This window comes from Bubalus bubalis, chromosome 1 (genome assembly GCF_019923935.1).
Source record: "Bubalus bubalis isolate 160015118507 breed Murrah chromosome 1, NDDB_SH_1, whole genome shotgun sequence".
Classification (NCBI taxonomy): domain Eukaryota; kingdom Metazoa; phylum Chordata; class Mammalia; order Artiodactyla; family Bovidae; genus Bubalus; species Bubalus bubalis.
Window position 1 is genome coordinate 12,498,099 of NC_059157.1, and position 26,830 is coordinate 12,524,928.

Below are 26,830 nucleotides of genomic sequence, written 5' to 3' on the forward strand. Positions count from 1 at the left end.
GTCCTTCCAATTAATATTCAGGACTGATTTCCTTTAGGATTGACTGGTTGGATCTCCTTGCAGTCCAAGGGATTCTCAAAAGTCTTCCCCAACACCACAGTTCAAAAGCATCAATTCTTTGGCCCTCAGCTTTCTTTATGGCCCAACTCTCACATCCACACGACTACTGGAAAAACCATAACTTTGAGTAGATGGACCTTTGTTGGCGAAGAGACGTACAAATAGATTCAAAAGATATTTCACAGCTCTGTTTTCCAAACTTAGTTGTGAATCAGATATCACAATATAAAACTCACTAGTTGTGAATAACAGTTGGAGCAAAATTTTTTTTTAATGCTTCCTTCCCTTTTTTCCTCTTTTGGTTTCAGGAATTAGATGGTCTAAATAAGTGATCCAGAGAGCTCTGGTCTCAAGATGTAGGAGGAGTTTTACCTCAGAGCAAGAGATAATTTCTTCAAGCTTTCTCTGGAGTCTAAAGAATATTGTGACCACACTGTCAAAAATCATCTTTTTTTTGGCCACCTGATGCGAAGAGTCACCTGATGACTCATTGGAAAAGACCCTGATGCTGGGAAAGATTGAAGGCAGGAGAAGGGGACGACAGAGGATGAGATGGTTGGATGGCATCACTGACTCAATGGACATGAGTTTAAGCAAGCTCCACACTCTGTGGTCATAGTTTTATAGCCAAAATTTAGACCAGAGAGTGGTCAAATTGGCTCTGATAACAAGGGCAGATTGGTCCCAGCAGGGTTTGTCCTTCTCGGGAAGTGGGGTTCTTAGTTTGATCAGCCCAAGGCTGTTGATTATAGGAGAAAACTCTGGAGATAAGGGAACTTGGGTCCATTTTCCTAGCCTGTGTCAATAAAGAGCTAATATTTTTAGGCCATTTTTCTTGTCATTGAATCATAGCTAGGGTGACCACTCATTAAAAATTTTTTTCCCAAGGGGTTCCCAGGTGGAGTGTGGAACCTTAGAGGAAGTGCTTCCCACATTAGCTCGAGAAGTTTGTACCAGATGTTTGCATGCTCAAACCAAACCAAACCAGAACCTCACCTGCCAGGGATCACACTCTAAATAAAACAAAAGGCAAAGAGATGCCCAGAAATCAAAAGCCAAGTGACAAGAGTGTTCCCAAAAGATGGTAAAGTGATGCCCAGAAATCAGAAGTTAAATGGCATAAATGCCAACGTGACTTTCCAGCCTCACTCGACCTGCGACCTGGCAGAGGCAGTGCTAGCAGCCCTAATTTTTAGTTCTGATACAGTTTCAAGCAATTTCTTGTGGTTCGTGCATTCTCAGTCATGTCTGACTCTGTGATCCTATGGACTGTAGCCCACCGGGCTCCTCTTGTCCATGGAATTCTCCAGGCAAGAATATTGGAGTGGGTTGCCATGCCCCTATCAACTACAAATTGGCACTTACCAAGAGCATTGCCGGAGAAGGCAATGGCACCCCACTCCAGTACTCTTGCCTGGAAAATCCCATGGACGGAGGAGCCTGGTAGGCTGCAGTCCATGGGGTTGCTGAGAGTCAGATACGACTGGGCAACTTCACTTTCACGCATTGGTGAAGGAAATGGCAACCCACTCCAGTGTTCTTGCCTGGAGAATCCCAGGGACGGGGGAGCCTAGTGGGCTGCCGCCTCAGGGGTCGCACAGAGTTGGACACGACTGAAGCGACTTAGCAGCAGCAGCAGCAGCAGCAGCAAGAGCATTGCCAACGAGTGAACAACAAAGGTGTTTGCCATCTGCCTCTAAGGAGATTGAACCTCATGTTGCTACAGCTGTTGACCTTCAACAGCCCTGGAGGGAGTTCAGGGTGGAGTTTAGGCACTCTGTGCTCCAGGGAATCTGGTGGGACAGGTCTTTAAATAGTTGGCTGTTTTTCGTAACAGATTTTATGATTTCAATCCTTTCATCGTCTCATATCTAGAGAAGCACTGAATTCCTTCATAGTGACATCAGATCCTCATGACTAAAAAAAAAACCTTTCGTAAAATGAGTGCTTCATGGTATTAAACTCCCCCTTCACCAAAACCTTATATATTGACTTTCGCCCATTGCCGCTTTAGAGCAGTCTCTCAGAGCTATCTGAGTTGCTGCTTCTCGGGCTGCAGTCTTCATTTTGCCCCAAATAAAATTTAACTTGTAACTCTCAAGTTGTACATCTTTTTATTTGTCAATAACCTCCTCCAGGGGATCTTCTTGATGTGGGGATCGAACCCATGACTTCTGGATTGCCTGCATTGCAGGCCAATCCTTTTCTGCTGAGCTACAGGGGAAGTTGGTTTCCTTCAAAAATGTTACTCTATCATTTCCTCTTTTAGCAACTTCTAGATATCAGTCAAGGTAAGCAGGGCCAGCCGTTTCTAATTGTCTGCGCTAAAGTATCAATTTTGAGATATCAAAAGAGCCCCAATTTAGCCATTTTAGGTTGAGATCTCTTTTAGGTATAATTTCCCCGGTTAACTGCTGCTGCTGCTGCTAAGCCGCTTCAGTCGTGTCTGACTCTGTGCGACCCCTGAGACGGCAGCCCACCAGGCTCCCCCGTCCCTGGGATTCTCCAGGCAAGAATACTGCAGTGGGTTGCCATTTCCTTCTCCAATGCATGAAAGTGAAAAGTGAAAGTGAAGTCGCTCAGTGGTGTCCGACTCTTAGCGACCCCATGGACTGCAGCCTACCAGGCTCCTCTGTCCGTGGGATTTTCCAGGCAAGAGAGCACCCCACTCCAGTACTCTTGCCTGGAGAATCCCCGGTTAACTAGGTACTTGCGAGTATGCGCACCATATGTATTGTATGTGAATCTGGTTGGAGTGTTAGTCAGTGGTTGGTTTTCTGGTGCCCCTCGTTTCTGTTTTTGAGAGATCCTGTTTCCCACTTTAAGTTCATCAGGGACAAAAGTGAGAGATCCTGTTTCCCACTTTAAGTTCATCAGGGATAAAAGTCACTAGTGAAATTGTGTAGTGGGCCCGTGTGCTTCTTGTGAGCTTAACTCCCCCAGGAGTCACCCCAGAGTCGTTTCTGCCGTGTTACATGTCTCAATTCTGCCTCCAGCAGTCTAAGACCACTGTGGCTGCTCAGATGGCTGGATGGTCAGTTCTTATGTGTCACCTCTGGACGAGCAAGTAATTTAGTTAGTGGGTGGGTTTCCTTATGGGACCACTGCATGATATGAGGACTAGGCCTCCACCATCCCCATAAATTTCTCAGTCTCCTGAGAAAAGCGCAACCAGCCAAGAGGAGTCTTGTTCCTTTTTTTCACAGCAAAGCTCTCATACATTCTCATTTGTATCCCGACAGATTCTATAAAGGCAGTCGAATTGAGGTAGTCAGATCAGCCTCTTATCTCACCACTCATCCAAGACCACTTAGTCCCCTACAAAGGAGTGACCTCGGCATCTTTCAGCTGAGCCCTGGGTATTCCTCGATTTTTTTTTCAGTCGAGCAACCCCCTCCCCCATACACACACCCAGTACCTTTCCACTGGGTGGGAATTTCTCGGTATCTTTCAGCCGAGCCCCACTCATGTCTAGACCATGAGTGGGTAAGCCCCGGATGTTTCACCGGCTCCCCGCTCCCCCATATCTTTCTGTCACGCGAGTGTATGTTCCTTGGTTCTTTGTCTCATCACAACAAAGATTTGGAGCGATGGACATTAAAGCCCTCGGCGCATCACAGCTCTCAGTTCTTGGACAAACTGTGCTACAGCTCTTAGGCAAATCAGTGTTACAGCTCCATTTTATTTAGAAGATAGCAGGAGAATCCAAGACTCAAAGAGAAGAGAGTGGAGGAGTGCGTGGGGAGGGAGAGAGAGAGAGTGAGAGAGAGAGGGAGAGCGAGTCCGAGAGAAAGCGCTTTGGCTCCTCCTTTTATATGTTTTTCCTCCACCTGGGCCTGCCCTATGCAAATTGGGCTTAGCCAGGAGTGCTGTTTGTTCTGCCTGAAGTCTTCACTCTGGTCCTCGGACCTTCCTTTGACCTTCCTTGTCTTTTAGCCACCGCCATTTTGGACTCCTTTTCCCTATTCTACCTACTTAACATTTCCAACTGGGAGGGGGCAGGTAACCTGCTCCACTGCCAAATGAAACTCAGCATCTCAACCAATATGTGAGATTTGAGAACCAGGAGAGACTTCCCCAAATTTGTTTGGATTCCCCTAGGAGGCGGATGGGTGCAAGGGGCTGCTGCCGGAACCACAGCTCCAGTTCCTCGTGGAGTCCATGCCAAGGAAGGAAGTCCACTCTGGGTTGCTTTGTCAGTTGCCCTAACTGTTGACTTAAAAAAAGGATGCACAACATGAAAGTGTTGTGTTAACTCGCAACATGAGAGTTGTGAGTTAAGTTTTGTTTGGGGTAAAATGCGGACTGCAGTCTGGGAGGCAAGCACTTCAGATACCTCTGTAGAGCAGTCTTGTAGAGCTGAGATGATGCCTCCCCGACTGCAGTCCGCATTTTGCCCCAAATAAAACTTAACTGGCAACTCTCACTCTGTGTGTCTTTTTTAAGTCGATACATTTTACATAGTCCAGAAAATCCAAAGTAAGGTTTCAATATGTAACCAATAGAAAATGAGATGTTTGGATTCTTTCTTATTGTACTTAATTTACAAATCCCAGTATGTAGTTAGGACTTAAGGCTCAGATCTGACTGTCCACACTGCAGTCTCCCCAGTGGCAGGAGCCAGCTTCTGGGAAGAGGGCTCAGACAGCTTCAGACAGTCCAGCCTGGGCCCCGCACACATTCAGCCTATTTCTTAGGGCTGTGTGTCCACATCTGGGCCATATGAAAGTCACAGACAGGATGAGGCGCCAAGTAACACAGAAGTTGACTCCATAAAATACTAAGTTTAGTAGTTGGATGATGAAATGCTAGGTGCTTTGGGCAAGTAGAAAGAGATGGATTTTGTTAAGGAAAATACTCTTGGCTGTATGGCTAGACTGTTGCAAGATTCTCAAACATTAATTCAGCTTAATGAATGAGATGCTATTTTATTGGAGAAGGGTCTAAAATTTGCTCTCCAGGTTGTCTTGTGACTGGGCTTACCTTGAGCCTTCTGGAAAGAAAGGGCAACATTCATTCTTCTCTCACTGTCTTCCTGGACCCTGGGAGACTAAGATAGTTTCACGTCTGCTCTGGGAAAATTACTTTGAACAAAACCTAGGGTCCCTGTCATCAAGGACTTCTTTTGGGGACGTTTCCATTTACCAGGTACACAAAACTGGGTTTTCTGTAAACTGGGGTTGCAGTAAATGTGTTCAAGTAACATGTCTCTGGACTTGATAATTTCTCCTCCTGCCAGAGTGATAAAAATTAAAACATGACTAGCCCTTCATGGGAGAAGGCAATGGCACCCCACGCCAGTACTATTGCCTGGAAAATCCCATGGATGGAGGAGCCTGGTAGGCTGCAGTCCATGGGGTCGCTAAGAGTCGGACACGACAGAGCAACTTCACTTTCACTATCCATTTTCATGCATTGGAGAAGGAAATGGCAACCCACTCCAGTGTTCTTGCCTGGAGAATCCCATGGACGGAGAAGCCTGGTGGGCTTCAGTCCATGGGGTCGCACAGAGTCAGACACGACTGAAGCGACTTAGCAGCAGCAGCAGCCCTTCACAGTGTGAATATACTCATAGATGCTTGTTGTAGAGACGCAAAGTTGGAAGGTGCTAGCCAGCAGTCAGTGGTGGGAGGAGCAAGATTAAACGGTGATGAGGGTTATGGTGAAGGGTTGTATGGAGGAAGGATTGGGTGAGCATAACACACTTAAATGGATATGCTTTTTATCACAAAATTTTGGGGGGATGTTCTGGGTCTTCGTTGTGGTGTGTGAGCTTAGTTGGCATGCAGCATGTGGGATCTTTGTTCCCTGACCAGGGATTGAACCACCCTGCATAGCAAAGTGGATTCTTAACCACTGGACCACCATGGAAGTTGAAGATATGCTTTTTAGAAAACATTTTAAAAACCATAAATACTCAACAGACCGGGTGATAGGTCATTATGACAATAAGTAGAAGAATCTTCAGTTAATAGGTCGGGTCTTTGAACTGCAAGGTCAGCCTCCCCACCTCAATGGGGTATGTGAGTGTGGTTCCCCCAAAAGTATCAGAAGACTGATTTAAACTTTTGAGTTAATGAAGAGAGTGGTGGCGAGCCTGGGTGGCAGTGGCACAAGGCTGACCCAAGCTGAATCTTGGTTTCATCACTAAACTGTGATCTTGGGTAAGCAACTGAACTTCTCAGTTTTTTGTGGATAAAAAGGAGTCCGTCTCGTCTTCAGAGTTGCTGTCAGGACCAGTCAAGGTGACCCATGACACAAGCTTAGCAGAGTGCCCCTCCAAGCGAGTGCTCAACGAACACACGTCTCGCCCCTACACCTTATCCATTAGACAACCTTTACTGAGACGTGTTCTCTGTAGAGGAACCGGAGGAGACCAAGGTGAGTAGGACAGGATTTCTTGCAGATTCATTTCTAAGGGACTTTTCATCTCTAACATTTTGTGACCTTGTAAAAACAGAAGTAAAGACAAAAAAGGATTGTAAAGACAAATGAGGATTCCAGTCTCATTATCGTTTCTTTAAAAAAAAAACAAAAAACACAGCTGTACTTTTGAGTGAATTTTATTCCACCTTTTCCTCCTCTTTTTTTTCGTTTCTTCTCTTCCTCTTTTTGGGACATCGACCATCTAACTTAACCTTTCATTTTTCCCTACTAGTCACCTCATCACCAGTAACTGTCTTTAAATCACTCCAGTGGTTTGCAAGGACAAAGAGGAAAAGAGATTAGAAAATCAAATACCCAGAGAAACAGGTTTTATAAACAACTTTCTAAAAATCTAGTATACGTTCTCACCATAAATGCCATCAAGCTTTTAAAACATTCACCTCTGTAGTCTAAGGCCCTGAATTGTGGGGGAAAAAACACTTATGGATTTTAAAATTGTTTCCCTTTGAGTTTACTGTGATTCTTTTGGGAGGATTTAAAAAAAAGATAACATAATAAAAAAAGTTGTTGCCTGGTTACTTGACACTGAAGAGAAACGGACAAATAATGCCCGTGTTCCAGTTTAAATGAATTCAGCGAGAGAAGCCGTGACAGCAACCCCTCAGCAAACACGCTGTCACACGTGGCTTTTGAAATGGCAATACAGACTCTAGAACCCGAGGCGTGGGGAGGATCTTTAGAGACCATGTGGTCTTTCCTATGGTGAGGCGGACATTTAAACCATCCCAAACAGCATAGAATGGCCCCAATTTCTCAGGCCATCAGAGAAGACAATGCTGTCTGTGTTAATCTCTGGACTATGTGCAGATGACCGCTTCTCCGTTTCACATTTTGTTGTTGTTCAGTCGCTAAGTTGTGTGTCTGACACTTTCCAATTTTAGACAGTCTTCAGTAAAATCTTTTAAAATGCTCTATTCTGTGAGCCAATTTCCTCTTCTTTGGTCTCTGAGGAGCTAGAGAACACCAACTGACCATGATGCAACTTTTTTTTTTTTGGGACTCTCAGCATGTCATGTGGGATCTTAGTTCCCTGACCAGGAATTCAACCCAGGCCCCCTGCAGTGGAAACTTGGGGAGTTTTAACCACTGGACCACCAGGGAAGTTACCACTGCAACTTTTAGTTGTTGGACAGTGTTACTTGTTACAGGTGTATAGGATAAGTGATTCACAATTTTCAAAGGCTATGCTCCATTCATATTCATTTAAAAATACTGGTTGTTCTCCTGTGTTGTACAATGACACCATTTTCATAAATGAGCTGTGTTTATTATTTCTACATTGATAATGGGAATAGATATTCATCAGAATAATTTGGGGTCATGACTTAACTCACTAGGCAGAGATGCTTTATCTCTTTGTATCTCCTAGCCTAATACCTGCTACTGCTAAATTTCACTGTAATAAAAGAAAAATAAATACAAAGACTCATTTTATTTAGCAAGACTGAAAATAAAACTAACACATAAAATCACAGCTTTAGGGTTGTCCAAAAGAGTTCCTCCATCTATCAACCCAGGGCAAATGAATCCAGCATATTGTTTGTAGAATGATTAATATAACAGGAATCATTTCTCAGTTACAAAGAGGGTCATTCAGTCCTCAGGGCTCTCTGCCAGTAGAATTGGTTTTGACCATTCAATTATCAGCTTGCTCAAAAGCAGAAATAGAGAGGAATGAAAATACAAAGTGATTGGCTATCACTTCTTTTAAAAGGCAACAACAGAAGCCGTGACTAGAACCTACTGAACAGAACTAAAGCATCAGTGGTTGGTGGACAAGCCACTAGTCAGGATTCACTTATCCTCAAACCTGGGTAAGTCAGTAAATACGCCGATCTCACTTCCACCATTAACTCTATAAATGGTGAAGTTATGTGTTGAAAGATACCGAGACCCACAAACTGCAACAGATCATTTTAAAAAATCCACTTTCTTTTTTTTTTTTTGGATCAATACAGTCAGCCCTTTGTAGCTGTGGATTCATGGGTATGGAGGGTGGTTGTACGACACCGTTTTATATAAGGGATTTGAGCACCCACAGATTTTGGTATCCTCGGGGCTCCCAGTCCCCTATGGATACAGAGGGATGACTATATTGCTAAAGTTCTTCCAGTAATTTCTGCCCTCCCCTCAATTTATTATGATCACAGATCCCTCCAGATTTAGTCAGATGAAAATTAACAAACTGTGGCTTCCTTTCATTCTGTCCTGATATTTAAAAAGTGATTAAAAACAGGTACTGAATATGGATCATTTCTGCAAAGTTTAATGAGTGAGAAACATTCAACCAAGGTGACTTTTCCTTGGAAAATCCTACAAAAGCTGAATTTTAGAAACAGTTCCTTATTTTGATAGAGGTTCCATTTATCAATAGCAGCCATGAGTTTACTGCCTGCCAAATGGCAGGCTGTCATATTTTACATGTTTAGAATTCAAATGTTTTCACATCAGGTTCTCTAGTAAGCATTACCAAAACGAAGTCACACAGACAGACTGGTTAGTTGTCCCAAGCCAAGGAAACAGCCCATTCCCATGATTTTCCTATTCAGGCAGGTACAGACAACCATTGGAATTAAACGACTGGGAACTACAATACTTGTATTTTTGCTTACAGAAGAAGGACGTTGACATTGGGGGGCAGGGGTAGCAGGACTTCACTGAGGCTCTCCTGTGTAGTGCAAGGGACAGGCCATCACGGGACGCTAGTGTTAGAGTGGTGTTCTAACCACCCAAGCAAGCGTGCTATTCGGACAGGCTGAGATGTCCATGCTGCATATCCCATTGGAAAGAAGTGTTCTCTGAGCTTAGGCAGCCAGTCTCAGAGCAGAAGAGCAGAAAAATATGTAAGTCAGGGATGCTGGATGTGACACGGTGCTCCTGACACGTGATTCATGGCATTGAAGTGAGGGTGAGTATATCTTAATGATGGATGTTTTGTGTTGGTCTTAGGAGACTAACTGCCTTCTGCAAAGACGCCTGAACATATTAACATCCATCACTCCTCGGACATTTTGGATCCCCGCACAAAGTGTGACCAGGACTGGTGGTTTGAGAATTCAAAGTTCCAGAAATTAGAACAGAGAAGGGCAACATTTAAATTAAGACAAGTTAACCCTTTGTGTCTTCTTAGGCCGCTGAATGCTCCCCCAACTCCCGGCTTTTGGGACCATCAGATAAATCAGAAGTCTGGGTGTAGGGTCAAGAATGACATGGAAATCTGTCCCAGATATCATCACCATGTTCCACCAAGAGGAGGGGGGCACAGTGGGAGCTTCTCTTGGTGTGGGGGTGGGGGCAGCTAGTAACAAATCCTAAGCCAGGGCTTGTCCTGGATGAAATCAACAGGCTTGCAAGCTCAGTCCAGCAGCTGCCCTCCACTTGGTGAGCTGGTGCATGACCCCGCCCGACTCCAACTCCAGAATGCAAGGAAACCTCTGTTTCTGGTTTGTGCTCCCTCAACCAAATCCCCAAATTAGTAATGAAAACACATTTGAGTGGATTCTGATGTGGCCCTTCTGATGCAGGGACTCGGGCAGGAACTCTTGACTCGAACCCAAACAGCTATCTCTCTGTGACCCCTGAACCCTGGATCTAAAGACACGAGTTGCTCAGAGAACAGGCTCCCTCTTATCACCGTATCAGATGAACTCTCAGCACAAGTCATAGACGCTGAGACTGGGACAACTTTTGGACAACCCATCCTTCTCACCCAGAGGAGCTCTTCAACGCAGAATCTCCACAACAATAAAAAAAGACACTTGATCTCAAGGAACAGATACTGTTTGCCAAGCAGGGACCACAGAGGCGAACGGGTATTGTGGTCCCACTTCAGTAGCTTTTAAGACACTGGAGAGTTCTTTGTTCCTGCCTTCTTGATACTGAGTGGAACCAATGACTAGGTAAGAGAAAAAAAACAAAACCAAATCACGGAATAGGTGAAAAGTTTTAAAAAGAACTGGGGGTGGTGGCCAAATCCTGACTCAGAAATGAGGCCAGAAGCCACCATGCTCTGGGGCAGAGAGGGTGGTGTGTAGAAAAGCTTGCAAAGCTAGCACCAGATCACCCTCACCAGAGCCTGAGGCGGCGCCCCTGCGCGGTGACTCACGTGAGCCAGAAACGCCAGGAGAGCCAGCATCCTTCATGTCCACTTCCCTACTCTCTGCTGGCAAACTCACAAGCACGTGTTTGCTCAGGAGCTGGGCCTCACCCATGGGCATCTCTCACTGTGGAGGCGGCTCACGACGGCTTTGCTGCCTTTTCCCACTCTAGGGCAGACCTGGAGGTGACCTCCTGCACTTCTCCCACTTCTTGTTGATAGCATCCCTAATTAAGCCAGCCTCAGAAGGGCAAAAATCAGTGCCTGGAGGTCAGAGCTCAACCCACCTTTTCCAAAGCTTAACCTAAGTCACGTAACCTACTTACCCGAATAAAACCCCAGTTCATCAGTCCCTGCCCTGCCCTTCCCAGGAAGGAAAATAGATTTAGGTCCGTTTCTTCTTTTTTTCACCATGGTATGTGGAAGAGAGTCAAAGAAGGTAGTGTGGAAGGGAGGGGACATCCTGGTTCCTCGTTAAAAAATAAAGATCTCTCTCGGAGTGTCACTGGAGGTTGTGGACGGAAACATTCAGTTCTCGGAGTCTGCCTCCATGGGCTCATCTTCCAAGACAAAGCTCAGCTTGTCAGCTAGTCCTTCAAACTGCTTGCCCACGCTGCCCGCAGAGTCCATGAACATGTTAGGGATGTCTTTGCCAAAGTAAATCTTGCTGTTGGAAGCAATGGCCTTGTACTTCATCAGCTGCAGATACTCAGGGGTCAGCTTCAGCTAGAAGCAAAAACAGGAAAGAAAACAGTGGTGAGGCCAGATCAGGGAAAAGCCTTGGGGGGCCATCCCTTGACTTTTCTCAGGGAGTGTCTCCGTGAGAACCACACCCTGTCTCCTCTCCCTGGTCTCCCTGTTATATTAGTAACCACGTAAAGACCCTGATGCTGGGAAAGACTGAAGGCAGGAGGAGAAGGGGGCGACAGAGGATGAGATGGTTGGATGGAATCACTGATTCAATGGACATGAGTTTGAACAAACTCCGGGAGATAGTGGGACAGGGAAGCCTGGTGTGCTGGAGTCCTTGGGATTGCAAAGAGTTGGATATGACTGAGTGACTGAACAACTATTGTATAACCACTGCTCTGGGAGAGCGTGAATCTCAGGTATTCAAGGTAAGAACTGTGAGAATTTTAGGAATTTCTGTGTTTAACAGCAAAATTAAGGAGTTCCCTGATGGTCCAGTGGTTAAGAATCTGCCTTCCAATGGGGATAAGGGGGCATGGGGTTTGATTCCTGTCAGGGAACTAAGATCCCACACACTGCGGGGCAACAAAGCCCACGCATGGCAACAACTGAGCCTGAGCGCTGCAACTTAGGCCTGATGCAGTCAAATAAATAAATAAATATTTTTAAAAAATCACCACAATTAAACTTCTATCAGGGTCCAAGGGAAAGGGAAGACCCTGCCCACAGGGCACAGGAGTCCTTGATTACGGCCAGGCGGGGGAGGCAGTGGTCTCCCGCAAACAGTGTACACTTTCTCTTCGCCAGGCAGCACTGGCCTTTTACCTTATTTGCTTCGGCTATTTTCATGGCAGTGTAGCACTCGGCGTCCGCCTTGGCCTTCTCCCGGGCCAGAAACGCAGCATCTTAAGGAGAGAACGCAGAGAATCAAAGCATAGAGGCCATTAGAAAGCAGGTCCCCGCAACTTTGCCCAGCTGGCCCCGTGATCCTGGGCACACTGCTCTGGTTTCTCTGGGCTCTGATCCTCTTATTTACAAAACTGGGGAAAAGGCATTTTCTCCTATTTCGCAAGTTGTGAAAATTGACCAGGAGGCAAAAGTGCTGTGCCAGCGTCTCCCGGTGGAAGGGACTAGCTGACCACGTGCAAGCCTGTCGCTGTGCCTGGCAGCGGTTTCTCTGATGGCGTCATAGAAACAAACATCCTCTTTCCACCTGCTTACCCCTTCTGGGGCCAGGGAGGAGAGGGCTGGGACACAGCCTCGGCCTCCTGTCTCTGAGCTCTCTGCCCTGGCCCTCTCCCCTCGTGCCACACAGCAAGAGCCAGAGAAGCCAGAAGAAGGTTCTGGATGTGGCCTGAGGTGGAGCTGCCCTGAAACCGACTGGCGTAAACAAAACAGTACAGCTCGTTTCCAACTTCATCTCTCTCTTTTTTCCATCGGTCATTTCAGAAAGGCTCTCGTTAGCAGTGGTTAAGCTGGCCCACTCAAAAACAATTACAGGCCATGGTCCAGACTAACACCTATTTGGACTAAGAATGATTTAAGCTTCTACTAGGTAAACAATCCCCTTCCTTAATCTGCTGAGACCAGCTTTCGGTCAAGAACTGATACAAAGTTGTTGACATTTCCTCCCTGTCCTTGGGGATGAGGCCAACCTCATGTGAGCAACACCTGGACCAAAACCCGGGAAGCAAGGTGGGTTCTCACTGTGCAGCCTCAGCAGGGCCCCGGGGAGCAAGCGGCCAACTCAACTGCCTTAGCACCTGGTGACTTGTGTTTACGAGAAACAAAAATGTGCCGCTTGGCTAAGAGCTCCCCGTGAGGAACCACTGATCCATAAAATCCTCACTGGCTCCTCCATGGGCCCGCTAAGCCCGACAGGGCAGGTCAGGAACGTAACTGGGCACTGCGCTGTGGAGCCTGGGGCCGGGCCCTGAGGTCATTTTCGGCCTACAGTTTGCTCGAGGAGGAGGTGGGTGGTGGGATGAGGGGAGGGCTGAGGGCAGGGGCCTGAAGGTGAGTGATACCAGAAAAGCCAGCAAGGAAACACCTTTTTCCAGCTCGTGATACTGGTGCTGACAGGTGTCTTCTTCACACCTGGCTTAACATTCACAGGGACCCCGAGAGGCCAAAGCGACAGGGTTCACAGGCCTCTGCGATGAGGGAGCGGGGCAGGCGGGGAGGGGGGGGGGTGCGGAGCGGGCTGCTGCTCCGCCCTGGCTTCCTGGTTTACTTCCCGGCCAGACTGCGGGCCCAGGACAGCCGGGACCACATGGCTCCCCTTTTTCCGAAGCCCAGCCCAGCAAAAGAGTCCTGAAGGCACCCAACTCAAATCTGATGAATGACTGAAGTGGAAAATTAATCCCACACTGGCCTGCATCTCCCCAAAACTTGAGTCAGCGCACAGAGAACGAGGGATGTTCCAAAGAACCCGTGACATCTGAGAACAGAGAAGGCAGGGCAAAGGAAAGGCCTCCCGCCAGGCCGCACGGCGGGGTCTGAGGAAGGCGGGGGCAGGGATTTCGGGCTTGCTCACCTTCAATCTCCGAGATCCTCTTCTCTGTCTCTTTCTCCATCACCTTCTGCCCAAAGGTGATTTCGGCCACCTGTGCCACCTTCTCTGCCTCTGTGTGGAGAAAAGCCTCAGAGCTCTGATATTTCAAAAGCGTGCACCTTTCACCCGATCCGAGGCCCTGAGGCAGGGCAGTGAGTGGGCCCAGGTGAAGGGCCACTGGCCCAGAGGGCAGTCATGCAGGTCCCCCGGGCAGGGGTGGGACACCCTAAGGAGCACAGGCCTGCGTATCAGTGCAAGACAGTGAGTGGGGGCGCCCGGCCCCAGGGGGAGTCACTCCTCTGACGAAAGTGAGGAGCCGGCCCCGACCTTTCTCGTAAGTCACAGGGTGTTCCTTCCAAAAGGATATTTTATGGGTTAAGGTGTGAGTTCCCTCCTGCCACTGCACTTTCGGAAGGGGCCAGGGCCGTGGCTGGCAGTCTGGAGCAGTGGTGGAGAAGCCAGGGCCGGGAGGTGAGCCCCTGGATTTGAACCCCATTTCCCTTGCTCCCCTGCCATGGGACCCTGGGCAGTAGTTCAGCCTCTCTGAGTTTCGGCTCAGTGAGAGCAGGTTGCGGATGGCGGCTTCCTCACCCGGGGAGGGGGAGGGGGTGTGAGGAGCGGGATGAATTGCACACCAGTGTTTAGAAAAGCCCGAGGCTCACTGGAAGGGCTCATCAGTGCTACAGTCTTTGTGCATGAAGGGTTAGCAGGAAGGGCTCCTTTCATTTAAGAGGCTTGTGGAAACACAAAGCTCGACCCTCAGCCACGATCTGACAATTTCAGCTCTGCTCCCGGGGGACGAAGGCTGCTCCTGTGTGAGGCAAGGCTTCGGGGGACCGTGTCCCAGGCTTCCCGAATTGCCCTCCCCACCCCGCCAGCCCCTCTGTCGCCTGGACCGCAGAAGCACAGTCAGACCAATGAGGGCCTTCTTCCGCTCTGTCTCGGCTTCCTTCTCCACCACCTTCTGCTTCTGGGCTGCGATCAGGAGCTTCGTCTTCTCGCTTTCCCTGAAGGGGAGAAAAGTGTGCAGCTGTGAGGCCGCTGGGGACGAGCTTCCTCGGAACTTCCCTGGCCCCCGGGAAGCCAAGCCCCCTGCCCTGTCGTGAGAGGTAAGCTGTCATTCCTTCCACCCTCAGGAGGTCTGGTCTTGTTTGTAAATCTGCCTGTGCCGAACGGCATTTGGAATCTTAGTCCCCTGACCAGGGATTGAACCCACAACCCCTGCACTGGAATGCAGTCTTAACCACTGACCACCAGAGAAGGCCCTGGAAGGCCCCTTAGGTCCCAGGTGAAGGAGAATATGCTGCAGACAGTAACACGGCTAGCTTTCTCCTTCAAAACCCACTTGTGAGCAATAAAGCATAACTGACTTGAGTGACAGGCACCCGCCTGCCCACTCAGTTGCCTTCCCGTCCTCTCCAGCGTGAGCCGTGAAGGGAGCGCAAGACTCCCCGACCCTCTGAAGAGCGTCTGTGCCCTCTGGTCACGGAGTCCAGGTGAGCGACCTGACACACCTGCCCTGTCTTCCAGGGCGATGGCTGTACAGACACTCTAGAGGGGACCACACGCGCGCCACGGCTTGGTCAGCCCTGGGATGGGATGAGCGGGAGGTGGGCAGGGCGGTGCTTCCGCCTAGGCGCGGGGGCCTACTCACATCAGCTCATAGTTCCTGCGGATGGCTTCTGGGATATTGGGCTTTGTCACCCGCACAGCCTGGAAAGAGAGAAACACAGCATCTGATGGGGGCATGGGGGTGCGGAAGGACCAGCTCCCACGGGTCCTTGGTCTTCCTGCACAGACAGGACATCCTCTGGAAGAGGGGCTGTGCCTTCCTGGGGATGGGGGCGGGGTGGGGGGTGTCCCACCAGGGTGGTGCTCACTTGGATGACGAGCCCAGGGGCCATGGAGGTCAGGTCTTGTTGCAGAGCCAGTTTGAGATTTTCATCAATCTGATCTGGAATCAAGACAGACAGAATACGGAGCTGAGATGCTTTCTAGGCAGGGTGGAGGGAAGCATGGGGTAGAGAGCAAGGCAAGACACCAGCTCAGGAATGTACCCAACGGGCCAAAGCTCTTCCCGAGGCAGAGCGCTCATCAGAGCTCGAACGTCTGAAGACTCCCTGGAAGACTCTCACGGCGGACACCCACTGGGCCCGCTATGTGGCCAGATGGGAGTGTCCTTTCCCTGCGGCCTCAAGAAAACATCAACCTCGCCCAGAAGGGAACTGAGTTTTAAGAGAACAAACAACAACTCCAGCACATTTCTTGAGTCAGGAAGCGGCCCTTCCCTACAGACAGCAGCCAGAGAAGGTGGCCGCCCATCTTTCACAAAGAAGGAAGGTGGGACGGTCACGTCAGGTATTTTGAAAGGAGTCAAACACACTAAATCTATTAACAAATTTCTAAAACAAAAACAGACTCTTAACATCAAGAGAGGCCCCAAGGAAGACTAATTCCATCAGGAACTCCATCAATCAAGGGGAAAAGGACCATGTACAGTTCTGGAAAGGAGTCTGAGTCTTTTTTTTAAACATTAAAAAAATTTTTTTTTCGGCTGAGCCACTCAGCTTGTGGGATCTTAGTTCCCTGACCAGGGATCAAACCCACGCCTCCTGCCCTGAAAGCGCAGTCTTAACCACTGGACTGCCAGGGAAGTCCTGAACCTGAGTCTTTTGATGTGTTGTTTGTCTTGGTTCTGATTCTTCTGTCTGTGAGTCATTTTATGGCTAAGCGTTAGAAGACCTGTAACTGATCGCCGCTCTAGCTGTGACCCAGAACAGGCTGTCAGCGTTGGCCTGGGCCTTCCCTTCCCTGCCCCCACCCACAAGATCCTCAATAAGCTCCTCGAAGGGCCCTGAGAAAAGGACGCCCTGAAACCAGCCTGGAACACCTACATGGAACCATCTCCTTTATTGTCAGCGGCCAGCTGCTTTACGTGGCCATCCTTGGTCCAGGAGCCTTTGAGGAACAGCAAGTCTAACTTCCTGACTGTTATAAATGCTCAAACTGAAGCCCACAGAGGTTTGGGGATATACTTAAGCTAATCAGTAGTCAAGATAAAGAACTTGTTTAATTATTACACTTTGATCGTTAGGGTTTAGAACAGTACTTTCTTCAATAGTCATATCACTAAGCAAGGGGTATTAATGTTTCTACATATGCATATGCTCCCACCAGCCTCTCAGCACTGAGGCAGAAATGCCCGTAAGGGCAGCACCTCACACCTGACATGGGTATAACAATTTGATGGCTAGAGATGAACATAACATTTCATATTTTCTATTTTAAATAAGAGACTGGCCAAACTTTAAGGGAAATAGCTCATACCCTCCATAAGCTAATAACATGGTTGTTTCTCAGATTAAATTCTATCTGAGTCAAGGAAGATACCCATGGCCCTGGGCTAGTAACTTTCCAGGAAAATCTAGAGGAAATATTTTACAAGATACCTTACTAACAAATTTACACCAGGACCAAGTTGTTTATGGGTGATGGTTATGCTGACAGACCCTGATTAAGTTAAGAACTGATTAAGTTAAGCGAAGAACTGACTCATTGGAAAAGACCCTGATGCTGGGAAAGATTGAAGGTGGGAGAAGGGGAAGACAGGATGAGATGGTTGTATGGTATCACCGACTCGATGGACATGACTGTGAGTAAACTCTGGGAGTTGGTGATGGACGGGGCAGCCCTGGCGTGCTGCAGTCCCTGGGGTCGCAAAGAGTTGGACACGACTGAGTGACTGAACTGAACTAAGTAAACACAAAGTCCTGGATAACACTTTCATCAAACGGGAAACATGGATGCCTCGGTGTAGGCGGTGATAAAAACTGCATCAAGCTGAGTTAGGGCTAGAGTACTGGGAGGAGGGGAGCAGAGAAAACCCTTCCATTATCAGGACCCAGGATTAGAGACGCGAGTTTCTCCTTTGCAGATGCAAATGGATGCTAAGCAAAACAGTGCTTGCTGGCAAGAACAAACTTCAAAAAGGAAAATATTCCAACGCAAACATAAATCCCCAGCTCCTCTGTACACAAAGCTTTACTTTACTGTGCTGCCAAGTTCATCTGCAAGACAAGACAGTGAGAAGTTTTCTAATGCAGAACAATTTCACATCTTAATTCTCTCTTCATAGAAATTAGAGATCTTTCGTTGTTGCAAATGCTTTGTAATGTTCATTTACTGGCACTAGTGCTAAAACGATGGCTAGAGAGAAAACAAATGATATTTTATGAAATTCTATCGGGTTGAGGTAAAAAAAATAGCAAAGTTACTGAATTTTTCTAAACAGCACACCAAATCCAAACATGGGAAGAGACTTCAAAGTCTATAAAGTGAATTTAAACCCATTTTCTTCTGCAGAAAAGTTAAAATGGCTTCTGATGACTTTCCAAATTTGAAACACAGGGCAAAAGGCTGTTTGCCTAGTTAAGATCACTGGGGTCGCCAACGACTCCACCTCTGTCTACAGGATATTCTCACTCCAGGCCCTTTAAATTAAGATTCCTGGGGAAAACCAACTGTCTGGTCCTGGCACTGGTTGCAAAGTGCATTTGCTTTTAGCCCTGGCTTCTAGAACACTCCTAGCAGTGAATTTAACAGAAGGCTTTACCCCAAATGAGCTGTAACAATTACTGAAATGCTTCTTTTCATTGTTGCTGAAGTCAGGCTATGTTTTCATTGATCAGGAAAAAAAGAAACAAAGTGTGAACTGAAGACCAAAGTGGGTCCTTTCTGTATTAAGCATTTTTCCTTAAGCATTTTTCCCATTCTTCTCTATGGGTACGGGGTAAAAAACCATCACTAACAACAGGCGAAACCCACCCAGGTTCTAGGGACTCTAAGTAGTTACAGTCCTTGTCCCACTTTTAGAATTAAATGTGACCCTTTGGGACTTCCCTGGAGGCCCGGAGGTTGAGACTGCACGCTTCCAGGGCGGGGGGTGTGTGTTTGATCCCTGGCTGGGGAACTAAGATCCCACATGCCTTGAGGTGCGGCAGAAATAAAAACACACTAAAGCAAACAATAATAAAAATGTAACCCCGTGGTTCTCATCACCCTGTCCTGGCGCCCTTCATCCAGGGTGAGGTGGATGGAGCCAGAAGCCAGAGGAGGGAGGTCTGGACTTCACCTCTGCTCCCAGCCAGCTCTGGGACTTTCTCCCTCGGGACCTTGGTATCCTTATCTTGAAAGGAGGATGCTGGGCTGGGTATTCTCTAAGGTTCTTCTGGAACTGACCCCTCTTCATTACAGAAGGAAATTTAGGGACATGGGCACATATTTCCATCCCAGGTCTGAGGCAGGGCAGGAGCGAGTCCTCTCGTTCACTATGACTCCCGTGTCCAACACTCAGCCACTCTCACCATTTTCTTCCATCGGCACCCGTGTTTCCCGGCAGTGCCCTGTGTGACTGCCTGCTTCCCGGGCACTGGATCTTCAACACTCTGGTCCCTCGGTACCCACCCTGCCCCGTGGGCAGCTGAATTAGGCAGCAGGTGATCATCCGAAGAGATTTTCTTACCGAAGAGCTCGATGTAGACCTCCTGAAGCGTGTGGACACTGCAGAACTGGTTCAGCTCGTGGTGGATCTTGTTGAAGATGAGGGCCTTGTCGTAGTCGGCTGTGTAGTTCTTCACTATGTCATACACTGCGGGGGAGGAGACGTTCAGAGTGAGGAGGGCGGGACCCGCCACGCTCTCAGACACACAGGCTGTCCCTTCCCGAGATGCTGCGACAGACACGGGGATTGGGTGGGGGGAGACTTGGGGATGATGCCAGGGAGAGTGGGCTGCGGGGAGGGGGTGAGGTGGGGTAGGGGAGGTGCACTGCAAGCAGGTACCTGCGTGTGGGACCAGGAAGTTCACCACCTCGATTCTGTCGAAGTAGATCATCACACCACCGCTGTTGGAGGAAGCGCGGACAGCAGCTCAGTCAGTGCTGAGCTCGGGAATATTGGGCCTCTCCCGGGGTGGTGGTGGTATGTATGTGTGTGTGCGCGTGTGGGACTCGGCAGGAAAGGAGGAGGGTTCATGGGGGTCACAGGTGTGTGGATCTCAAGGCAGGAGACCTTCTGAGTTTCTATCATAATCTCCTGAGAAATCATACCTCCTAAAAACATCTCCACAAGGACAAAAGTGAAACTTTTGGGATACAAGAAGAGTAGTTCATATGTTTTGACTCTGCAATGACTTTTGAATAAAGCTACCAATTGCATGGAAAAGATTAAGGAAGGTCACGGGGTTCTCAGAACTTGAAAACGTGGAATGTTTTGGTCAGTGTTTCTCACTGTTTTCACCATCATTTTAGTTCAGCTCTCTCCCCACTTGCCCTCAATATTCATTAGAAAACACCTTCAAACATACAGAAAAGAACAGTACAACATTCATATACCGACACCCAATTTTAACAATCATGAACATTTTACTACCTGTTGATTGATCTACTTTTTCTTTTTTTTTGCTGAACATTTCAAAGCAAGCTGCAGTCAGGATACTTTCCTCCTAACACTTGGCAAGCACCAATCACCTAAGAATGATGACAGTCCCCTGCAGAGTCACAATACTATTCCTAAAGCTGGGAAATGAGCGATAATTCCTCTTCATCTAATGAGCCCTTCTCTAATTTTTCCCATAGGTTCCCATCATGGACTGAATTTGTATGAGCCCCAAAATCCACATGCTGAAACTGGAGCCCCCAAAGTGAGTGCATTTGGAGACAGGGCCTTTACAAAGGTGATTAAGGTTGAATGAGGTTATAACGATGGGGCCCTAAACTGACCGGACTGGTAAAGGGAAGAAGACAAAGGCACCAGAGATCTCTTTCTCTCCCCACACATGCACAGCGGAAAGGCCATGTGAGGACACAGGAAAGCAGCCACCTGCAGGCCAGGAACCAACCTTGCTGGCACCCTGATCTTGAACTTTGAGCTTCTGCAACCATGAGAAAAATAAATGTCTATTGTTTCAGCCACCCAGGCGATGGTATTCCACTATGGCAGTCCAAGATGACTAACAGTTTCCATAACATCTTTTAGAGCTGTTCTGTTGGAACCGGGCTCTGATCAAGGTTCACCACTGCATTGCTTATGTCTTTATGTCTCTTTTTCGACCCAAGCCCTCCAAATACAAAGCCTTTGTGATGAGATCAGGCCAGCTATCCTGTGGGAAATTCCGATTCTCTATCTGTCCGAGCGTGTGGTTTACTTTGTTGCTCTGTCCCTGTTCCGACCACCTTGACTTTTCAGTCAGACCACTGCAGCGGTTCTCTTTCAATTCCCTGCCCTGCAGTCTTCTCCTACCACCTATCCAACATTCTCCATATTTAGTTCTGTTAGGTTTATCTTCCTCTATCAAGTTATTTACCTGCTAAAAGCCTTCATCATGGCCTTCAAGGCCCTTCCAAACCTGTCTCCGCCACCTACTCAACTCAGAACACAGGGAGATTGGGGGCAGAGAACTCGGTGAAACCATCTAGGGGGTGTCCCTTTCCACTGTCTCTTACGGCAGCCAGTCAGATGGTCCTGCCTCTTATTTGTCTTCACAGCTTGATTCTGGGCACCTTACCTTGTCCCACAAGGTACATTCTTCACCTCATCTGTCTGGAGTGTGGTCTGGAAATAGGAGAGACAGAAGATGCTATAAGGTGAGAAGTGACCAAGAAAGTGACTTCTTTTGGGAATCCCTTGGCCTTGGTCTTGAATACTTATTTGGGTTAAGCTTTGCCTCTGTTAAATGTGAATACCCCCACTGAATCCTCCTTATTTGCAGTGTGTGAGACAAAACCAGGCAAAAGTACCACCCCAGCTTCGCTGTAAATGCACCACCATATAACAAGCTGAGTAATAATGGTTTAGGGGAAAGGACCCTGGACTAGGAGTCCCACGACCTGTGTTTACGTTCACCTCTTCCATTTACCAGTCTGGAAACAGCAGATTATTTAACCCCTCAGCCTGTAAAACCTGTTCAGCCCATTCTCAGGATTACTGGGAGACTCAAACGAGATAATATGCATGAACTCACTTTGAAAACCATAAAGCATAGCAAATGGCAGAAGAAACCTACAGGGCAAATGCTGATGAGGTAACCCAGGACACTTTCCTGGGTTAGTTTAAAAGTCATTCTCTAAATCTTATTCCTCTTGTTGGACATACTTCAAAGATGACTAGTCTAATTCAGCCTGGCTTTAGATCTGTCATGGCTAATCCTATCCCTATTTTAGATGTCATTTCCCTTCATTAAGTTCAACAACCCGCACCCCCGACAAGTTATGTTCACATCGCTCATGTTCAAATAAGAACCAACAAAATTATCATGTTTTATTTCCATCTATCTTGGGAGCCTGTGGTTTATCACACACACACACACACACACACACACATCCTACTTTTCCTTCTATGCATTCAGAACAGATTCTTCTCTGGCTCTGTCTTGAAGTGGAGACATAATTCCCACCTGGGACCGATGGGCCAAGGCAATGACCCCATTCAGCTATTTCAACAATTAAGTAAAACTCCAGAGTAGATGGTTCATGGAGCCTCAGACTTTTTAATCTGTATTATATATATGATCTACTAAATGAATTCCTTCAAAAGGCATCATACTTATCCACTCATCCAAGGGCTAAATCATTCTAAATCATGCATTAATCACCACCCCAAATCTGCAGTCATCCAACCCTGCCCCCTCAAGCCCAGTATACCTGCACAGACTTATATGATGTGATGAAAGGAAGCATGAGATGGAAGCCAGGGCCGCTGGTGGAAGTCAGCAGGGCACCACCTCTGCAGTGGAGGAAGAGAGAGGCAGGCTCAGTTTAGCAAAGACATGTCTGTTACATCAATACGGTTTGGGCCCACTTTCTCTGCAGCCCCATAAACATTTAAGACAGAGGGACAGGTGCCAGAGCCATGTCCACGGATCCCTTTCTTCCTCTCAGCTCAACTCTAATAGTCTACGAAGCCTGATGGTAAAACCTAAAACCATTATTCATGCTTTTGCAGAGAGAAAAACGGCACACAAAGTGGAATAAAGACAGTAGAATCCCTGGCTATACTTGAGATAAGAGAGGTGTGTAGGCTCAGTCACTTTAGTTGTGCCTGATTCTTTGCAACCCCACGGGCTATAGCCCACCAGGGTCCTCTGTCCATGGAATTTTCCAGGCAAGAATACTGGAGTGGGGTGCTATTTCCTTCTCCAGGGTATCTTCCTGACCCGGGATTCAAACCCATGTCTCTTACAACTCCTGATTTGGCAGGCAGATTCTTAGCTAAGAGAGGAGGTGTGTTTTGTCACATCTGTTGAGCTTGTGACAATCCACAAGGTCAGTTAAGTTCACTAATACAGTGACCAATTAACGATACTAATGTTGGAGTTCAGTGACACAAACATCCAAAAGAATAATTTTAAGGAAACTTTATAAACCATCTAAATATTTTTTTTTGGGGCAGTGGAGTTACCTTTGTAGTCATGCTATATGTGAATGGTAATAGACTTAAAAGTCATTTTGGGAGACATGCTTCCTTGGTGGCTCAGCTGGTAAAGAGTCTGCCTGCAATGTGGGAGACCCGAGTTTGATTCCTAGGTTGGGAAGATCCCTGGAGAAGGGAAAGGCTACCACTCCAGTATTCTGCCCTGGAGAATTTAATGGACTGTATAGTCCATGGGGTCTCAAAGAGTCGGACACAACTGAGCAACTCTCACTTTGTAAGACATAGAAGCAGATGGTGGGAAGACACAATTAAAGGGGAGAGTGGAAGCCAATCAGACTTCCAGAACTTGCTTTTGGCAGCCTGAGAAAAAGCATCAAAGGGCTTTAATAAGGAGTTCATAGAGGCATATAAGAAGGAGTTCACAAAGATTTAAAGCAAAAACTTGGTTATGGAGGTTACTCAAAGGAAAGCAACCCAAGATTTAAAAGTGTTTCTTTGCTTCATGCTATTTAAGTCACAGATACATTTTTTTTTTTTAAGAGCAATCAAAATAAAGTGACAGAATAGGTTATTTAAGAACCACTATCCTAGAGCTTGCCTCGATGGGTACAAATCAACCTGCAGGCCCTTTCATTTTCCCTGAAATGTTAATTTTAAGGCCTAGGTCCAAATTATATCTCAAGTTGCCATGAAGAACTGGCACTCCTCAGAGGTGAGCTTGTGGTACCAAGATGCCCAGAGGGAAGTAGGAGAAAACAGTGTTTCAGAGATGATCTTCAAGGAGCATGGTTGCCTTTACGTTTGTCTCTAAACCTAACACGTGTATTAGTTACCATCCATGGCATCAGACTAGTAAGTTTCATATTTACATTTCTCTATATATGTACGTGCATGAGTGTGTATTCCCCTTCCATAGTCACCGGCACAAAGCTCAGTCTGAAGACTTCCCTATTGAACACAATATAAATGCAACCGGCCAGCACAATCTGTTACACATTGACTAGGAGACAGTCACCGAACAGGAAGTTGCAGGCTCTCCCTGTCGCTGCCTTACCTGTAATACACCCCAATATGTCCCTCTTCTATCTTGTGCACTGCCGAGAAGAGAGATGCACAAAAGAAACTGGCAGCCACAGCCACAACCGCTCCCAACTGAGCCATTGGCGAACGCTCACCCTGGGGGAAAAGATACAGGAAAACGTGTGTGCCCTGACTTGTGGGAGGAGAGCTCTGGCAGCCAGAGTAGCTCCCCAAGCTGAGCTCCTGCAAGTGGCTCACGTCCAACCTGTAGTAGTGTGAACACCAAGCTAGATCTACACCTCTTCCTCCTTGCTCTCAGTCGACACCCCGGAGCCTCAGCTGTGGAATTACACTCTCCACCTTCTGCAAGAGGCAGTGGCTCCAGACACAGCCCGTGGCCCAGGGGAGAACCAGTGCCAGGTGGGCAGTGTTCAGAACACAGCCCTCTCTTCCTGTGAACACCAACGGGCTGTCACCGGAGCCACTCATGTTAGCAGCAGGGAAAGAGGCAGCTGCAGTTACGTTGGCCCCAAATTACAGAGGATGTCAAGTGACAGGCAGTTGTGGCTGTGTAATTCTGGTCAGAGCCTCCCAGTCCTAATTGCCTGCCATTTCAAAGGAAACCATTATTGACTCCTTTCGGGTGCTGGAGCCACAGAGAGCCTGCGAGCAGAGTTCAGAAGGGCGGGATTCTCTGGCCTTTCCTCCACCTTCTCCGTTATTCCTTTGGCCCTAGCCAGATACAGGGCTCTGGGCAAGGATGAAGCCACGCTCCGGCCCATATGCTTGACTGGCACTTTGCACTTGGCAGGTTCTCCCAGCCCACTTTGAGGTGGGGGGTGGGGGTAAGGGGGTCCCCCAGGCTGGGAAGACTGGGGCTCCTGGGTCGACAGCATTCAGGCACCGGGACGCGAAAGAATGAGCATCCAGAGGCTCATTTCCTGAACCCCGAATGATCTGGAAGAAACGACAGTAACTGAGAGCGCGCTGCGTGCTCAGTCGCTTCAGTCGTGTCCGACTCTCTGCGACCCCAAGGACCGTGGCCCGCCGGGCTCCTCTGTCCATGGGATTTCTCCAGGCAAGGCGGCAGGAGTGGGGGTGCCGTCTCCTTCTCCACACTGACAGCGAGGCTCCCAACTCTGAGCGCCCCGAGGCCCGCAGGCGCGAGGCGTGGACTCTGCCCCCCGGGTCTGACTGAACTCGGGCGCGGACGTCGGTCTGCGAGGCTCTTCGACGTTCCCCTCGCAGCCTCCGGCTACTGATCAGCACGGGCGGAAAAAAGCCTTTCCCTTCCCCGTCCGCCCCACCGCGCGCCCCTTCCCCGCCCTCTTCCGAGAGAGGGTCGCGCGGCCCCTCAGGAGCCGCGGGGTCGAAGCCCTCCCGGAGACCCCGCTCGGCCCCGCCGAGAGGCTACAGCGGGGCAGGAACGAGACGGGAAGGGCTTGCTCGCCCTTTCCCGAGGGACACAGGACGCTGTGCAGGCGACCCGGGAAGGCCGCTCGTCAGTCAGCTCCGGCCCGGGGGCTTCACCGAGGCCCAGCGCGCGCGCAAAGGGGCGCGGGCCGCGTACCACGCTGTCTGTCCCTCCAGGCGCTCCGTACTCTGCCGAAACCCCCAATGCGACCGCAGAAACCACCACACCCCTCCGCACGCTACTTCCTTCCGGGCCCGTCGCTTCGATGACGCTATTTGTTCACGCGAGAAGACCACACCCCCACACCCACACCCCGCGATAGCCGACCCCGCCCCCGCGCCCCGAGCGGGCAGTGTCCAAGGATAGCCTCCAGGGGGCGCCCGCGGCTCGGTCCGGGCGCTCGGGACCCCGATCTGAGATTTTCGGGTGACCCCCGGGAACCAGCGGAGTGGCTGTGGGTGCTCAGACAGAGACGTCAGTTTTAAAGGATTTGAGTTTGGAGTCTGCTCCGGATTCCCCTCCACATTAGATCAAGCCTGTTTTTTTTTGTTTTTGTTTTTTTAAACGCCGGAGCAGGTTACCAGCGTATTGCAACCGTTCTAGCTCTCAGCTCCACTTAACCTGTAGCACCGCTGAATGAAACATCCTTTAAATGTGCAGATTAGCACCATTACGTCGCTAATCAACAGTCCCTACTGTGAACTGCCCTTTATGCTTTTCTAGGAGCTTTCGCTTCTGAGGTCCCCACAGCACCGTAAAGTAGATTAAGCAGGAATTATCTCAATTTTTTTATGAACAAAATCTAGGTTGAATGAAGTGCGAGGGTAACTGGATCATAGTCGGCTTTCAGTTCAGTTCAGTCGCTCAGTCGTGTCCAACTCTTTGCGACCCCATGGACTGCAGCACACCAGGCCTCCCTGTCCATCACTAACTCCCAGAGTTTACTCAAACTCATGTCCATTTAGTCGGTGATGCCATATAACCATCTCATCCTCTGTCGTCCCCTTCTCCTCCTGCCTTCAATCTTTCCCAGCATCAGGTCTTTTCAAATGAGCCAGTTCTTTGCATCAGGTGGCCAAAGTATTGGAGTTTCAGTTTCAGCATCAGTCCTTCCAATGAATA

At 48.4% G+C, this 26,830-nt stretch overlaps 1 protein-coding gene and 1 long non-coding RNA gene across 2 annotated transcripts; one reads left to right on the plus strand and one right to left on the minus strand.

The window, feature by feature from the left end:
* Window positions 1-8,757: 8,757 nt before the first annotated feature.
* On the minus strand, window positions 8,758-26,020 carry ERLIN2 (ER lipid raft associated 2). Its single transcript, XM_006050955.4, has 12 exons — window positions 25,865-26,020; window positions 24,329-24,450; window positions 22,545-22,626; window positions 21,410-21,456; window positions 19,687-19,748; window positions 19,369-19,494; window positions 15,728-15,801; window positions 15,502-15,560; window positions 14,763-14,854; window positions 13,830-13,919; window positions 12,119-12,198; window positions 8,758-11,329 (listed from the first exon to the last, which is right to left on the minus strand). Exons 2-12 carry the CDS (start codon window positions 24,433-24,435, stop codon window positions 11,132-11,134), a joined length of 1,017 nt encoding a protein of 338 aa, XP_006051017.1. The 5' UTR covers window positions 24,436-24,450; window positions 25,865-26,020; the 3' UTR covers window positions 8,758-11,131.
* On the plus strand, window positions 14,171-21,062 carry LOC112582972. Its single transcript, XR_003107334.3, has 3 exons — window positions 14,171-14,956; window positions 15,270-15,343; window positions 20,481-21,062. It is a non-coding gene; the product is annotated as an uncharacterized LOC112582972 (long non-coding RNA).
* Window positions 26,021-26,830: the final 810 nt, after the last annotated feature.